Source organism: Cydia fagiglandana, chromosome 11 (genome assembly GCF_963556715.1).
Source record: "Cydia fagiglandana chromosome 11, ilCydFagi1.1, whole genome shotgun sequence".
Lineage (NCBI taxonomy): Eukaryota > Metazoa > Arthropoda > Insecta > Lepidoptera > Tortricidae > Cydia > Cydia fagiglandana.
This window is the reverse complement of record NC_085942.1, coordinates 7,073,149-7,092,040: the sequence shown is the minus strand read 5'-3', so window position 1 is coordinate 7,092,040 and position 18,892 is coordinate 7,073,149. Positions and strand designations below refer to the sequence as shown.

Below are 18,892 nucleotides of genomic sequence, written 5' to 3'. Positions count from 1 at the left end.
CTTAGCCCTGCTGATCTCGATTCCCGCACAAGGTTGGCAACCGAGCGTATCGTATTCTGAGCTACGAGCACTAGGGCAAAGGTTCTGACGATTCCCAGTTGTCCCCGCCGGGGACAGATGGGAGTATGTAATGTCATATAAATCATTCCCATTTGCCCTCGCTCAAGCTCATAATCATGTGCGCTGTTTAGGAACGCTGGCTCATAATCATGCTGTTTAGGAACGTTGGCTCATAATCATGTGCGCTGTTTAGGAACGTTGACTCATAATCATGTGCGCTGTTTAGGAACCACGGGATGTTTATATGTATTAGCAAATGCCATTTGGCATAGTTTCATATTCAGAGTAAGGGCCAGTTGCACCAACCACATTTAGCGGACTGATCAACGTCACTCAGCAGTCAACTATGAAACTTCCCATACGATAAAATTTAGCGATCGCTTTAACCTTTTCAACGCCATGTCAAACTCAAAAGCAGTACTGACGCCACGTTACCGAAGGGTCAAAACTGAAATTGAACTTTATGCATATGCACGTAGGTCTATGTTGCTCTGTGGTCTGTGACCGATTAATCAGTCTTAGCGTTGAACCTGCGGTGCGCAAATATCGGTCATTAGGGTCCAAAAGGTTAACGGTGACAGACGGTTTTGTGCAACCAGTTGTAACACTCTTACGACCTCCGCCATATATAGGGTAAAAAAAACCGGGCAAGTGCGAGTCGGACTCGCGCACTTAGGGTTCCGTACCATAAAGCAAAAAAAATTGGCCAGTAAATATTTCCTAGTAGTCAGCTGGTGTAGTCAAAGAAAATTGGTCATCAAATAAAAATGCCTTGCTAGAATGACACCATATTTTATTCACAAAATTTTCATAACACCAATTTGTTACCAAAATAAGGATTATTTTATAATTAGTCATACACACGTATCACGTAACAACTTAGGAAGCTGGTCATAATAGACAATGCCCTATACCAAAGATAATTTCGTCGGGTGACAAGCAAAAGTCACTAACACCATTGAAATTATTGGACAATAAACCGTGTTACAAGTGTAATAAAGTGCATTGTTACTTTAATTTTATGGTAGTACTTAGTGACTTTTGCTTGTCACCCGACGATTTGAAGTAGAGAGTTACTGCCGTAAACTATGTAGCTACAGGCCGCGTAGCCAAGATGCCGATCGCTTACGCTCCGTAGCGATCGAAACGCAACTGTCACTGTCGCACTTATATGGAAGAGTGATAGAGAGACATAATGCTTTTCGTTATCGAAGCGATAGCGATTGTAACCTTGGCTAGGCCGGCTATTCATTTACTGCCATCTATCGACAGAAGATTAACACTGAACGTCATTTGACTTTGATCCTAATTCTTTCACTGATATGTGTTAACTTGTTAAATATTAATATTAACGACATCTACTCGAGCATAGGCTGAAAGGAATGGCGCCATCGCTCGAAAACATTGCACCATACATTTGCCCTATAGTCCAGTAGATGGCGTTAATATTAATATTTAATAAGTTAACACCATACGTCGGACTCCAGCGGGCATTTTCGTGGCATGTCAGAATGATTGGTAAGGTTCGCAAATCAATCAATTCACTTTCGAGTATTTGTACTTAGTATTTGGTACCTAGTAATTATAATATAACAAATAAAGCAAATCTTTCTATTGATTAGACGGCACTCTACCAACAAATATAAGTATGAACAACAGTCATAATGACGCATGTCAGCTATTTATTTGTTTTTTAAGTGGCCACTTCAGTGTGCTATCAGTCATCACTTCAAAGAGTATTTACACATTAAAGATGAATAAAATGATAACGGGTAACTAATTTAATTAACTATGTTACAAATACTAGGTACATTATAATCCTCGTAAGTTAAGATTTTTTTGTAAACCTTACCTTGCCCTCAAACTGCCCCCTATAGTCCGACGTTTGGTTAACACATATCAGTAAAAGAGTAAGGATCAAAGTCAAATTTAATGGCGTTCTAAAGTTTTATGTTCTGTCGAAAGACGGCAGTAAATTTACAGTGGCTACGTAATTTACTTTGACAATCCGTCTCTATTCTATTCTCTTTGCCTATACGTTACCGATTTCAAATCAGACATTCATCTATTATCACCAACAGGAGTATTTTCACACAATAACTAATAATGGCTAACAAAATGTAAAACGTATCCAGCTCATTGGGAAAAAACACTCCTTGTATTAAATACAGCCTTGGATCTTATTACTAAAAATTAAACGTAACTTAAATGATAAACCTCTCATATAAAAATAAGGATAATTATTATTAGACACTACATACATCGTTAGAACCTAAGTAGATAGACCGCCAATGTGTTCGTTTATAGTTCTGGTTTATCATTGTAAGCTTTAGACTATTGCACTTTTCTTGCTATTTATTTTAGATTGAGGTTAAGTCAACAGCTCATTGCAGAGGGCGCCTCCGAGCAAGTCCAACCACACAACTAAGGGTGGTATTCCATCTGTCGAATATCTTGATACAATGTCATTACGTTTCACTCTCTCATTACGCAACATGTGAGATAAAATACACATTGGACAGGTGGAATACCTACCACTACCGCCCTAACATAAAACAACCGTCAACATTTTTGAGCCGTCCCACAATCAAAGGCGTAAGTTTCCAGCGGTTGGTGTGTCGCCATCCGATATATTAGAGCGGCCAAGGTGTTCACAAATATATGAACAAAGCAATAGAGGCTTGATCAAGACGTTAAAGCGCATGTTCAGATATTTTTGGGTACCTTAGCCGCTCCCATATATCTGACGGGGACTGTTCCTTCCTTTTGCTTAGGCCTCGATCTCCGGTTGATGTTTTGTTTGGGTATCCTATTCGGTGTGATTCCTCATACGCAGGATACGATGTCAACGGGAGACCAAGATCTTAACCGATCGAGAAACTGGACCTCCGTGGAATCCGGACTTAATTCAGGAGCCCTCAGTAATGAGTGATTGCCAGTTCTTAAACCACGTTAAAGACACTTATTTCGTTATACTAAGAACGGCGTAGCTACTAGTATAATTATCTAGCACTTAGCAGCACTTACCAATTTATTAGAAAACACCATTTTGTCTTATTTTGTAGCAGGTTTTGATTTCATGGTGTTTTTATTTGTGTTATGGTGGAATCTGAGGACAATTGTGTACCTAGTGTGTTTTCTAATAATATGCAAAGAGTTATTAGGACGCGGTACAATACTTTCATACGAAACCACCATAATTTGCAAGATTTCATGTATACCACGCGAGCACCCAAAACAAAATGGCATAAGTAGTTGGAAAAGTTCAACGTAAAATAATAATCAAAAAAGTGTCGAAAGAGTTTTCTACTGTAGACTAGACATTGTCAACATAAATAAAATTGATCTCTGCGACTGATACAAAACGAAGCATTGGTATTTATTTCAAACTAATAATTATTTTTTCTTTGTGCTATAGTAGAACAATATTGTATACAATCTGTATATATAGTTTAACCTCATTTTGATATTTTTGACGTAATTATGATAAATATTTTAAAACGAGCTCTAAAAAGCGTAAAACACATTGAATACTGTTAAAACAATTTTCTCTGACCTATAACTATCTGCTTAGAAAGTGTCAGTAGGGAAGCTGCACACTACTTAAATTATTTAATATTAAGTTCGATAACTTCACAACTAGTTTGATCAGATTAAAACTATGATCCAGGAACATTTACTAAGGATTAAACTCTCAACTATTACGGGATGAAACTTGACTAGGAACGATTTAACTCTGATTTGAACAACAAAATGTCCTTAAACATTAATTTATGAATTTACCCATTTGGTTTAATGTATAAAACGATTCATAATAACGTTATTTCCAATACCCTACTTGACTTTGCGGTGAGAATGATAAGATATACCGCGTACTTCAATAATTCCATCAACGCAATGTCAGGTAGGGCCTTAATTGTGGCAGTGATAATAGGTTGGCGTATAAATATGTATTTCATTAAGTTAATTGGTTATTTCCATATTTTAACTATAATAAGCTATGGGGCAATATTAGTCACAAATACACAAGACATAACAGCATTCATATGCGAGTCTTTATGACGTTGGACTTAAGGTATAAATTCGTCTGGCCTGCGTTTTTTACTGTACTAAAATGCAGGTAAAATAAAAGACATTGCATTGCTTAAATTGTGTGGCAGTCCAGTTCATCCCGTAAACCAACATTAAAAAGAATTTGCAGTGATACTCAAAATTAGATAAATTAAATCGACGTTTCGTCAGACCTACCTACTTTTCAATTATCTTTTTACGCTAAAATGCAAAGTATATGATTTTATCAAACAGCCGTTTACTCTATCCAATTCTGAATCCCACTTTTACCTGGGGTAATTAATCAAGTAGCGAAAACAACTGAACTCACGAGTTAGACGTAAATACTAAATATCATTTACATTGAGAACGTTAATTATCAGGAGCGAACCGGCTTAGAAAATAAGGCCTAGAATGTTGATTCGTGTGTTCGTGTCGGAGGTCAAGACTCATTTTGGGTAGCTGCGCCATTAAAGTAAGCAAGAGTGTTAATTATTGCTCATAGGAGCATTCCATGACATTGTTCTGAAGATTTACAGGCATAAGTTTCTTTTTCCGTGACAAATGGTCAAAAATTTGCACAGAAAAAAGTTCAAATACATGAAACAAACGAAAAATGCGTTTGTACGGGACAGACCGTGGAATGCTCCATGGTGAAGTCTTCCAAACCTGTACAGTCACCTGCAATAATATGTTACTCTTCGAAAGCCGCAAAACTATGTGACACGCTCTGATGGCTCTACAATTATTTGTAGAGCCATCTTATGATGGTGATATTTTTGCGGTCTTCGTTGTAAGTATAACATATTAAGTATATCTAAATCTATTATTGCAGGTGAAAGTACAACCCTAGTTGCCATTTTTAATAGACGCCTTAGTTAAATGTTTTAAAAGCATTGACGTATAATATCTAAGGACTAAAAATGGTACTAGTTCAGCGGTGTCACTCACGAATTCGAGCCAATCGTGCAGTTTAACGCAACTAGTTTCGACCAATAGCACGCGTAATGCGAACTCATCAACCAATCGCGCGCGTGATGCGAACTCATCAATCAATCGCGTTGTAGCGGTGTCACACCGCTATACTGGCCCCTGTCATGCCTCATTATTATTGCCCGTAAAGCCAGTCCCTAGATATCTATGTCAATGTTTAAAAGTTATGTCTTGGCTTCACTTATAACACATCGGCTAGGTTTCCAGGCCTTAATATTCTAGGCTAACTGGTATTTATAACAGTCGAAGTCCTAGGTGCTACATCACAGCCATACAGCAGAAGGATTTTTCAAGTTATAAATGCCAGAACAAGCTAATTAGAAAATTAAATCTACGGGTTTCTTTTACTGACAAAGAGTTCTTGAACATTGCAGCCGATATCAATATGAGAAGATTACTCTGTACCTTCATATCAGTGGCCCGTTTCTCAAAAGCTTGTAACTTGTAATACAAGCGGATGTCACTTTTTGACATCTTTTGTTAGAAAGGGACTCCCTACGGCCTCGAAAATTTAAATCCGTATTGTCACCCTTGCAGCGGGTGTTTCTTTTAAGATATATTTTACTGTCACAGTTTTTAGTGTAGAAAAGTAGTGACAAATTATGTTGTCAACTGTCGATATTTGGCAACAAATCAAGATGTAAAAACCTGCGTTAACCGTCAAGTTTCACATCTAAAAATAAAGTCTATATTGTATTCATGTTAATTTGTTTAATCTTCGTCTATATTTACATCGGACACAGTGCACAATCACTTTAGAAATATATCTCAATAAATATGCAACACAGACACTTAACTAAAAGGCAGCAATTGTTATAATAAAAACTTACGAGCTAAAACGTGTGCTTTTTACATAAATAAACTGACATTCCGGACTCTTCGCTCAGTCTTACGTATATAAACCCATGCAAACCTCACATACCGAGCTATTACAACAGCCTATAGGATTTGCCTACAAGTCAGGTGCAAGAATATCTATACTGCTAACATTTAAAACTATATTTGAAGTATATCGATCGAATTGTCAGTGTAATACAGTCAACATAGTAACAAAACGTCGCCTCATAAGCTATCACGGCAGTGTAGATAAATTTGAATCTGGTAGCAACATAGATATTTTTGCAGCACTGCTAAAACATGTCTAAGACAGCTGCTATAACGACTGGCATACAGACAAACCAATAGCACCAGGCTCCACTGCATCCAAATAAATAAACAAGTCAGGGCATGAACATGATAGTATCGTGGAAGATAATGTGGGAAGAGAAACTGCCGACCTATTTCGTATGGCAGAATGGTGATAAAGATAAATTCGTATGTTCTAATCCTAGAGAACTTGCAACTACTGTGTGACGACACATATGAAAGTTACTTAATTCCATGCAAATTGTAAAGGAATATGAGCTATGTCAGAAGGAAATAAACGTCAAATTTGCGTAGCAATTTTATAAGACTAAAGGCATTTTTATATGAATCGACACATGTGTAAGCCGTTACGTGGACTGTGGACTGCGCGGACGAACTAAGTTCCACCCGCGTTGGTGTTAAGTAGGTGCCATCAAACTTCGTTACCTATTACGAGTTACAATTATTGCCAGTATCACTAAGTATTATGACCTACCCATGATCCAAACTAAACAAAAACAAGTATTACTATAAAAAAAGCTTAGCGTGTTAGCCGTAAATAACCTCTCTCAGAAACCATACAAATCTAAACCTATTTCGTTTTCATTAATATATAATATTAAATTGACTAATTTTTAAGACTAAATATTTTTTCAACTTTTGGACACTGAACCGAAGATATTTTATTAAAGATAATTAATTATACATATATATTTTTTATTAACTCTAAGGGTGTTTGCATTTTCATTACTAGAACAATTTAGAAAAGCTCTATTTTATTTGCAATTTCAAACACATTTTTTTATTATATTTTTTGGTCATTTTCATACTAAGAAAATATTGTATTTCAAATAATAAGGCATTGATGTATTGCCTATATTACTAGAGAAGGAAAATTTCGTTCACATCCATATAAATTTTTCCCCAAACAACAACAAATGTGAGATCAAAAAGTTTAATATCAGCAAAATGCTACTAATAATTTAATGATCTTCGACAATAGATATAATATGATGTAATGATACGCGAATATTATTGTAATGTGTCAAAAAAAGTAATATAAACCTCAATTTGAATTCGAATAATATTAAAAACAGGCATCCTTTCATACAACATACCAACGGCGAGATAATATATATCTGTTTATTTATATGTAACACTTATATCGTTATAACAATTTTATACAATATACAAGTGACTACAGCTAAACATTTAGTCGTCGGTCTCAGGCATCCCATATCACATACAAGAGCACTCCTCCGGCACTCGGTGCCGGACACCCACTTCTACAACCCATATCAACCACGAAGAGGACGAACGTCTGCAATTCACGTTACATAATTCTACCATTCACATACCAGTCTTCCTTTTTACAATACATCACTGTAGTTTCTCAAATGCGCTCTGGTAATTGTCCGGAGATGTTTGTACTCGACAGTACCTTGACATTTTCCAATGGAAGAGTATTAGGAAGATTATTCTACACAATAAGATGAACAATATAGAAATATGTATCATGAATTATGATTTTTACATATTTTTTTTTTTAATTTTTCAAATTATAACACCACAATTCCATATTGTCCAGCAGAGAACGCGGCTCCTATAGTTACTTAATACGTACACAATCAATATATACAATCGTTTCGCAGATTCAATTAGTTACCAAAATAAATTAATTAGGTCGAATGCATCATTAAGAGTTTCTTCAATTTATAGTCATAGCTATGAATCAGCTTCATTTCGAGCGGCAAACAAATATCATTTTGTACTTTATTCTAAAAAGTATCCGAATTTACACATAAAGTAATCCTACGCCTCAAATAAAAGAGCCTAATGTACAAAATATTACACATACAAAACTAAGCCCGGCGGCTAGCACCGCCCACCGACTCAAACTAACACAAGACTATTTCCATTAAAAAACCAAAACGTGCAGAGTGCTAACCGCCGGCCAATCTTTTTACACAGCCCCCGGGGGCGGCTCGTAAACATAAAAATTATACTTACATTACGTACACGAGACAACTTCGTTGCACCGTAGGGAGCGTTCGACAGGCACGATTCGAGTCTTTCACAGTATTTACAACACTTATAAACAAATCACTGTCCGGGCAGTTCACTGTAGACGGGTGGTTCACTGTAGAGGGGCGGCTCACTCGGGCTTGCCGGGCGCGCGGTGGGGGTGGGGGTGCGGGTGGGGGTGGGGGGGCAGCGTGTCGTGGCGCCGGTACATGAGCAGGTACGGCATGCGCGGCGGCTTCGGCTTCAGCACCGCGCCGTCCGACACCGGCGTCACTGTCGAGTCGTCGTATCTGCAAACATTAGTGTTGCTTACATACACACTTTTGACGATACCTATTAGAGATACCGAATAGTAGGTAAATACAAAGATGGGGATATGGGTTAACTTGTTCAATATTAATATTAAAGCCATCTACTCGAGAATAGGCTGAAGGTTATGGCGCCATCCCTTGAAAAGATTGCAGTCGAGTAGATGGCGTTAATATTAAAATTTAATAAGTTAACACGTATCAGTGAAAGAATAAGGATCAAAGTCAAATGGCGTTAAATTTACAGTGGCTACATAATTAACTTTGACAATCCATCTCAAGAGTTTATCAATAACAACATGTAATGTGTTGTTGAATGGTGAGGTTTTTTAAAATTATCCAATAAATTATTTAGAAACAGTTTAACAATGTTTCATGATTAAAAAGTTATTCATACCTGATCCAGCCCGCTTGCCCGTGGAAGGTATCGGTAACGTAATGCCCTTTCACCGCCTCCACTCCTTCGTGGTACACCACCGCAAACAGCTTGTACAGACGCTGCTTGCCCGAATACTTGATCTTTGAAGACATGATCTCTGTAAATACATATTGTTTTGAGTGAAGAAGTTTTGGGTGGAAAAATAAGCAGGGGACTGCTACTTAATTTACTCAGTCATTGATGTCCACAAGTATGTGATTGAACCACTTTCAGAGACGAAAAGTAATGTACCATCATTGCAGTTTGAAATATAAAAGTTAAACATGTCAAGTATGTTATTATGAACAAAATAAGCTTAGTCCCAAGGCGTAAAGGTGACCGTTAAATTGGAATACCTAACCAATATGAACCGTTTGTGCCCAAATAAACATCAAAATATATCGGTAACTTTAAAAATATTGTGAATCTAACATTTAACTTGGGGCATTATCCTTCACTAAGGTGGAATTTTGGCCGAAGGGTGTCAAGTTTCGGCGGTTCCGCGGCCGGCTCCGGCGCTGCGGGGTTGCGTAATGCATCGCAGCCATAATGTGTTTTGTAGTGTTTATAGTTTTAGTTTTAAAATATATTTTTATAATATGTATGCTAGTTTTAAGGTATTTATGTATGGGCCACTAGTTGCCTGAAATAAAGATTTTCATTTAATTATTTTGTCATTTTTGTTATGTGTGATGTGATAAAGAAATCCATTTGTATGTGTTGATTAAGTGGTGTTTCTTAAACAATCATTTGAAAACAACAAGAGTAATAAAAAAACTCTCAGCAGTTTCCATGTGTTCACCAAATAGGACTCACAAGAATCTATACACACAAAACAAGAACTTACTCTGATCAATCTTCAGATCCACAGGGAAGTCAATATTCTTGACAATCTTGGCGGTGTGGCCCTCCGAGTCCAACTGGAAGCACTTCAGATGCAGCAAGAGGACCACAGGCAGCTGTTCCAAGGATAACTGTTGCCAGGCGTCGGATACTCCTTCCAGTGTGTCCTTGCCCGCTAGGAGTTCTAGGGCATCCTTTACGCTGGATGCACGCTGAAAAAGGATACATTTTAGTATGGGTGGATAAAAGAGGGGTGGATTTACGTGGTTGAGTTTACTCAGTTAGGTTTGTCTACAAGGACATGTCTTGGTCATGTTCAGAGACGAAAAATAGTAGCATCATAGTAAATGAGACTGCTAAAGTAGAATTTATCTATGTGCTGTTGAATTGCAGCGCCTTTAAGCGAAGATTGGGTCGTTGTTGTGTGAACGTTCAGTGTAAATCGTTTGAAAGATATCCCTCTTACTAGGGATCTCTTATGGAAGTCATGCAAGATTATCAATTTAATTTGACGATACCTACGACGTTTTTTTGTGTTCACTTGAGATTTCAGGTAATCCAGACGGTTGTCAGCGATTGAATCAGTATGGATATGAAGGTAGCAGTTATACGTGAAAACGTGAGAATTACAGCGTCCGTCACTAATTTGCTACCAAGAGTTTAAAAAGTGACAGGTCCTTTGGCACGTCGATATAAACTGCCATTATACGCCGGCAGTTTGCCACACTCGCACAGAATAAATAGACAACGCGTCTATTACGATAAAATATGACCACAAGGTGGCGCAAGCGCGAGCAGGCATTCGTTCCGTAGCGATGCGCGTCAACTACTACTGCTAGATACCAAAATTGGTGTGGGCCGCGTAGTGACGCGACGAAATCGCGGAGTGAGCCACGACTGACACTGGGAAGATTATAATTGCGTCCACCTGGTATTGGTCGGGTCGATCAACTATTTCTTGTTGTTATTCTATCCCATCAGCCAGGAGACATTAGTAGCATAGTTTCTTAGAAGAGCTGCTGTACCATGTTCTACAAACGTGCTCAGTAGATGTCCCATTATGGAAAGGCCTTATAACTACCAAAAAATTCAAGTTTGGTTCATTTAAATATGAAATAACTAGTATTTTATGAGTGACCAGGGATACCGTAACCATGGCAACTATAGAATAGAGTCCTCGCCTGTGCGCTACGGGGGCGATGGGGTGGGACGACGTGCGGGTGGCGGGGAAGGTGCGGGCGGCAGGCGTACGGCGCTCGTACATTCCCCGCCGCCCTTAGTCGTCCTACCCCGTCGCCCCCGTACCGCGCAGGCGAGGACTCATTTAAGCGGTCGGACTATAGTAACAAGGTTCCTCACCTCGATGTCGAGCTGCAGTGTGAAGAAGGGCTGCACGGCGTCGGTGACGGCGTGCTGCGGCGCGCGGTGCAGGCGCAGGCGCGTGCGGCCGCGGAAGATGTCCGCCACCGGCGTGCGCCGCGCCGCCCAGCGCCGCTCCACGCAGCCCTTGTTGCGCGGACCCATCACCTGCAAACGTACACACTTACTGACTTGTCCTGCTTCTATTGTACGAGGCTTTACGACTCGGCCACGACGTCGAGCGACTTGCGACGGCGGGAGCGATAACCATAGGTTGGAGCGAAAGGTCCGATCGCTGTCACGCTCCAACCTATGGTTATCGCTCCCGCCGTCGCAAGTCGCTCGATGTCGTGGCCGAGCCGAAAAACGTGTTAAAGGTGCATTGCACCGAACATATAGTCCTTAATAATTGAAGGGAACATCCCAACAAAAACAACATGACTGACTACACTGGTTGACACCTGAAACGATTAACAATGTTCTTAAAAGTGTCAACCGCTCTAAGCAGTTATGTTGTTTTTGTAAACATCCCTTCAATTAATACTTAAGGACTATAATTTACAATCAATGTCGGCTGTAATATGAGGTTACTGAATACATCATAGAAAATTTATAATATGTGTGTAGATAAAGCAGTGTATGTAACTGTACATAATTAGGCATTAAAACACTCGTGAGTTTCATAAACCCACACTCGAGTTTTAATGCCTTTCATTATGTCCTAGTCACATAAAGTACTATTGAACATTTCTGAAAAAATGATGTACTTAGCAACTTGTGTGACAAAATTTTCAATTGGCAAAATGATTAAAGTAATTAATGTTAATTTTACGCTTCGTGTTAGTTTCATTGCTCATGAACGGCTATGACCTACTTACTTACTTACTTGGTTGGCGCGGTAGTAGTGTGTTTGTGCCGCTTTTGGACCAGAACTTTTCCGCCAGAGGGCGACAGTATGTATGCGTAAGGTAGTGACAATTTAGTTCACCCTACTCCCCGCTAGATGGCGCCACTGTCTATGCGCAACGTTAGTTCCAAAGGTCTCCGCTAGATGGCGCCACTGGTTAGTTCACTCTACTCCCCGCTAGAGGCGCCACTGTGTATGCGCAACGTTAGTTCCGAAAATATCCGCCAGCCCCGCCGGAGGGCGACAGTATGTATGCGCCGCTGGTTAGTTCACTCTACTCCCCGCTAGAGGCGCCACTGTGTATGCGTAACGTTAGTTCCAAAATTATCCGTCAGCCCTGCCTGGGGGCGACAGTATGTATGCGCAAGGTTAGTTCTAAAAATCCCCGCCAGCCCTGCCTGGGGGCGACAGTATGTATGCGCAACGTTAGTTCCAAAAATCCCCACCAGCCCTGCCTGGGGGCGACAGTATGTATGCGCAACGTTAGTTCTAAAAATCCCCACCAGCCCTGCCTGGGGGCGACAGTATGTATGCGCAACGTTAGTTCCAAAAATCCCCACCAGCCCTGCCTGGGGGCGACAGTATGTATGCGCAAGGTTAGTTCCTAAAATTTCCGCCAGCCCCGCTGGAGGGCGACAGTATGTATGCGCAAGGTTAGTTCCAAAAACATCCGCTATGAAATTGCAAAAAGGCCCATCATGTTTGTTTTATAATATGAGGCATATATCGGCGTTTTTTTTTTTTTAATACCACGTCAGTGGCAAACAAGCAGACGACCCCACCTGACAGTAAGCAGTCACCGTAGCCCATGGACGCCTGCGAATTCTATTGTTACCACGGATGCATTTTTATTTGCGTTTGGTTTTATCGCTTGTGCTTATCAAATGTATGGAGTTTATAGTTTACCAACCGCAAAGGGGTTTTTCTTTTATGATACCACATTGGTGGTAAATAAGCATACAGTCCGTCTGATGGTAAGTTGTTACGGTAGCCTTTGGACGCCTGCTTGAGAGAGCTGCCTCAGTTTAGGTATTCAAGTCCCCCCGCGGGGGTGGGGGGGAGGGGAGGGGAGGGGGGAGGGGAGTGACCTTGACCTTGAGTGACCTTGACCTTGAGTGACCTTGACCTTGAGTGACCTTGACCTTGGGTGACCTTGACCTTGGGTGACCTTGACCTTGGGTGACCTTGACCTTGAGTGACCTTGACCTTGGGTGACCTTGACCTTGAGTGACCTTGACCTTGACCTTGAGGGGCGTGACCTTGAGGGGGCGTGACCTTGAGGGGAGGGGGACCGGGAGGGGAGGGTGCCTAACGGGGTGAGGGGAGAGGGTAAGCGCCTCGGCGACACGTGAGCAGTCACCGTAGCCCATGGACGCCTGCGAATTGTATTGTTACCACGGATGCATTTTTATTTGCGTTTGGTTTTGTCGCTTGTGCTTATCAAATGTATGGAGTTTATAGTTTACCAACTGCAAAGGGGTTTTTCTTTTATGATACCACATTGGTGGCAAATAAGCATACAGTCCGTCTGATGGTAAGTTGTTACCGTAGCCTTTGGACGCCTGCAACTCCAGGGTGGATACAAGCGCGCTGTCGACTGCCCAAAGATTCAATAACTTTGTTTTAAAATATGAGGCATATATCGGTGTTTTTTTTAATACCACGTCAGTGGCAAACAAGCAGACGACCCCACCTGACAGTAAGCAGTCACCGTAGCCCATGGACGCCTGCGAATTCTATTGTTACCACGGATGCATTTTTATTTGCGTTTGGTTTTGTCGCTTGTGCTTATCAAATGTATGGAGTTTATAGTTTACCAACTGCAAAGGGGTTTTTCTTTTATGATACCACATTGGTGGTAAATAAGCATACAGTCCGTCTGATGGTAAGTTGTTACGGTAGCCTTTGGACGCCTGCTTGAGAGAGCTGCCTCAGTTTAGGTATTCAAGTCCCCCCGCGGGGGTGGGGGGGAGGGGAGGGGAGGGGGGAGGGGAGTGACCTTGACCTTGAGTGACCTTGACCTTGAGTGACCTTGACCTTGAGTGACCTTGACCTTGGGTGACCTTGACCTTGGGTGACCTTGACCTTGGGTGACCTTGACCTTGAGTGACCTTGACCTTGGGTGACCTTGACCTTGAGTGACCTTGACCTTGACCTTGAGGGGCGTGACCTTGAGGGGGCGTGACCTTGAGGGGAGGGGGACCGGGAGGGGAGGGTGCCTAACGGGGTGAGGGGAGAGGGTAAGCGCCTCGGCGACACGTGAGCAGTCACCGTAGCCCATGGACGCCTGCGAATTGTATTGTTACCACGGATGCATTTTTATTTGCGTTTGGTTTTGTCGCTTGTGCTTATCAAATGTATGGAGTTTATAGTTTACCAACTGCAAAGGGGTTTTTCTTTTATGATACCACATTGGTGGCAAATAAGCATACAGTCCGTCTGATGGTAAGTTGTTACCGTAGCCTTTGGACGCCTGCAACTCCAGGGTGGATACAAGCGCGCTGTCGACTGCCCAAAGATTCAATAACTTTGTTTTAAAATATGAGGCATATATCGGTGTTTTTTTTAATACCACGTCAGTGGCAAACAAGCAGACGACCCCACCTGACAGTAAGCAGTCACCGTAGCCCATGGACGCCTGCGAATTCTATTGTTACCACGGATGCATTTTTATTTGCGTTTGGTTTTGTCGCTTGTGCTTATCAAATGTATGGAGTTTGTACTTTACCGACCGCAAAAAGACTCAATAACTTTTTTTTTTTCACATGTTCCAATGGGTAAGGAGAGGCATAATAAAATAATGTTTTTACTCACATAATATTTTTATTTCGTCAATAGACTTTAACTACAGTACATATGTAAAATCAAGAAAGATTATTATATCTAGCATAAATCTATAAATAATCTATAATAGGTATCTATTTCATTATGTCCTAAGGCTAATGTTTGATGCGGTTTGGATGGGATTGGGAATCGCTTATCATCATAATTCTTGAGAGCAATTTTGTTGACAGTTTGCGAATATAACTGGTGACCTTTACTACGGATAACATTCATGTTCCTATACTGAGGTGGAGCGTTCATAATACAATTGTGATAATCCTCACCGGAAACAGTTTTAGCTATGACACATTTTTTTATACCCTTGATTTTTTTAATAACATTATCCCCTTCCTTCTCTTTACCCCCCATTTTCCCCATTAAAACATCATCTGCTGCTGCTTTCTCCACATAATAACACTTTGATCTTATTCCTATAAATTTTGAAATTATTCTCCCACTAACCTCGTCCTTCATTTTTCCCAATACATTCTTATTAACTCTAGGTAACGCGTAAACATTATCTATTTGGAAATCTGATGTATCGAATTTATCTTGTACATCCGGTTTGATATCCTCATAGAAATCATTTGTATTAATGTCATAGATGAATGAGTCTGTATCTGTATATAATAGTCGTATATTTTCACTATATTTAGGTAGCATATAATTATAATGGAAATCAAACATATGGGTTTTACTTAATTCTAAGACTGTAAACCCTACATATATAGGCTTATCATATTTTATACAATTTCTAGTCATTTGTATTATCGAAACATCATCATTGATTATGCATGAGCTATGAAAGTTAAGACGACCGATTAGAGCGCGCGCACCTAACCGTCTTCCCTGACTCTCCCAAGCACTTACTACTCTAACATCCTGTCGTTTTTCAACATTTTCCATAGTTTTACCAAAGACTGCATTGTTCATTAATTTATAAAAGTCTTTCTCAAACTTGTTTCTAGACTGTATTCTTTTGTCTGTATTAAGATCAATGTACGATTTAAGCCATGGACGTTGAGTAAACTCAAGGATGCGGTGGATTTTTTTTACTTTCAACCCATGTCTTATAGCCTGTAGCAGATTTATATAATGAATTACATAATTACATTTATCTTCTAGTGTAGCTAATAATTTATTTGTTTTACTCATCCCTATCGATGGAGCCTTATTCTCAAAGCAAAACGGGAGGTCATTGTGTAAATCATGTAAGCTCGTAGGATACTCTAAATCTACTTCAAAAAAGTAACCCTTTTCATTTTCGGGGCATAATTTAGTCATATCGAAATTGATGGTTTCCTCTTCAGATAGCCAGCGAAAACCTCCTACAGGTAAATACTGGGACATAGCCCATCCATACAAATTATTTGCATCTAAATAAACTATAAAATTAGAGGGTTTATCTGAATCATAATTTTTTAAATATTTATTATTTGCTACTGCAAATTTCCCACAACACTGACTCAACCCCCCTCGTATTCCGGATGAAATAAATTTTATTTTTGACATGTCAGTGAGTAGCTCTAACTCAATTTGAGTGTGCTTTAACATAGAGTCCCAACTGAGTCCAGGGGCGGTATAATAGTGAGCCGGGTCGAGCTTATACGTCTCAAGACAGACGTCACGGAAGTTCTCAAAAACTTCTGTCAATAACATGACGTCAGTCTTAAGGTAATGATCGCTATACTCCCCCAGAGTTCCAATTTTGAAGGCATCCCAAACATCTTGGGCATGCTGGTAATCCTCATCGGAAATGGGGGAGCTGGCGAGGCTGTTATAGAAGGCGGTCTGAGGAGGTAGTGAAGTTTCCTCAAGCTGCGTCCACCCCCGTACGTACTCATAGGGGAACACCCCCTTGCGTGTTAGTAAATCGAGTTTATCATGAGGGAAATGTGAGGTGATAATGTTAAACTGATTTTTTGGAAGGTTTTGCACTAATGTATCTAACGAGGACGCCATAAATCTAAAAGAATCTATAAACCTAAGATCTAACTCTAAAACATCACTCTTCAAAGTAAGAGATATAAATTTCTCTTTATTCTGAGGTATAACATTAACATTGTCATACTTTTTCAAGGACTTAATTATAAAGTGTGAGTCATACCCACTGAAGTTATGCATCACTATTGGAATCTCATTACAAATTTTATAATTCAAGTTGCAGTTAGAATGTGCAGCGCCCCTAAACTCACCCGTGAGATGACAGTGATCCCGTACCCTATCGTCTCCCAACACTCCCCCACAAATATGACAATTTATTGCAGACTGGAATTGTACCTGCTGCTCTCGTGTAAGAGAACGCATAGGTATTACAGTTTTAATTTTACTTGCAAAGGGCGCTAACTCGGTCTCCAATGATTTAATAAACTCTGTCGCACAGTCCTCGCCGCGAAATGTCACATATTTAGATTTTGATTCGTCGTATGAGCATTTGATATAATAACCAAAGCTATACGGCTCATGTGACTGATAGTCTACAGTATATGAGGAAGATTGGGATGGCGTGCAAGTGGGTATAATAGGTTTTAACAAAGCCTCGAAATCTGCATACACGACAACTGGTGCTCGTAATTGATAGCGAAAGTTTTTAAATTTTAATATATTTTCTCCATCATTCGGTAAAATGGTCTTTACATGGGAACAGTCGCGTTTTATATGTTCCTTGAATTTTACTTCATTGGAAAAAGGTAAAAGACATCCATCACAAAACCACATCTTATGACGATGTTTTGAAAGCTGTGTGCTTATCAATCTACTTATATCTTTAATCCAGCAAAAGTGTTTTTTGTCACCATCTTCTATTATGAGCATGTTTATATGACGGTCGCGTCGCTTTTTTGTATGATATACCGGTCCTGCTATTGACTCATCAATAATTTCAAAAACATTAACACTTATATTATTCAACTGTTCAAACCGTTTAATCCCGCACAATGACATGGGAAAAGACACCCCCTCTAGGCTTAGTATGTCCTTAAAGTGGGGATATGACGAGGGACGATCCCCATGTTTATCAGCGGGATACAAAGCGCTAACAATGGCCCACGCAAAGCATGCGTCATCATCATTCTTAACATTAATACAGGCGTGCCTCGCTTGCACCCACTTTGGTAGGGGCAGGTATGATGATCCTCGCAAGGGTTGATATTTGTTAATATTCACTTCTAGATGTAACACTTTACTTATAGCCCACCCACTGTCCCGTTCTTGAAAGTCTTCAGCCTTAACTCTGATCTCCTCCATAAACAATTGATAAATTTCATTTACGTTGCACCCATCTAATGAAATCACTTTATTCTTGGTGTTGAAAGATTTCACCTCCTCCACCTCCTGATCATTATCATTCACCTTGATCCATTTACTATATCGTCCGAAAAGTTGCAAATTCACCTTAACAGCGCTCTTAACCCTAGATATATTCTCCTCTATGAGATTAACAACTCGTTGGCGTACACTGTCCATGAAATCGTCAGGAGTGAGATATTCTTCCTTGGTAAACAGTCTATAAGAGATGATCCGGCTCTTGAACGCTGATGTTAATATTTCAGTGTCTTCGTCATACATCTTACATTTTAGACTGTGTTTATGCATTGCACTTTTCAGATGATTATGCAATGATTTTACCTCTATATCACAAGTATCACATTTTTGCGTTTTGGAGGGTGATGCGTCATCATTAGCTCGTACTGATGGCCCTTCATCGCTAACTCGACTGCGTTTCTCCCCCACCAACCGTTGATTTGATTTTTCACATTTGGTAGGTATGGTATTTTCACGTTTTAAACTCGCTGACTTATCCGACTTTAAATACTTCATACAGTAAGTCACATGTTTAAGCATGTTGGCTCTCTGAGTAAAGTTGCGATTACAATATTCACACGGAAACATTTTCAATTGTCTTGTTACGTGGCTACACTGAGACTGACGCGAAAGGAAATGATTTGCGGGTGTGCCGTGTGGCGGACCGCGGGCAACTGC

The 18,892-nt window shown here is 40.1% G+C and overlaps 1 protein-coding gene across 4 annotated transcripts in view; it reads right to left on the bottom strand.

Annotated features, from left to right (window-relative positions):
• Window positions 1-836: 836 nt before the first annotated feature.
• Window positions 837-18,892, bottom strand: part of LOC134668827 (uncharacterized) — a 48,555-nt gene continuing 30,499 nt past the window's right edge. For all 4 annotated transcript variants that reach the window (XM_063526287.1, XM_063526288.1, XM_063526289.1 and 1 more), the window contains 4 exons: window positions 11,182-11,349; window positions 9,827-10,034; window positions 8,959-9,097; window positions 837-8,543 (listed from right to left, as the gene is read on the bottom strand). In XM_063526287.1, coding sequence (XP_063382357.1) covers window positions 8,384-8,543; window positions 8,959-9,097; window positions 9,827-10,034; window positions 11,182-11,349 — 675 coding nt within the window. In that variant the 3' untranslated portion in view covers window positions 837-8,383. The remainder of the gene's footprint in view (window positions 8,544-8,958; window positions 9,098-9,826; window positions 10,035-11,181; window positions 11,350-18,892) is intronic.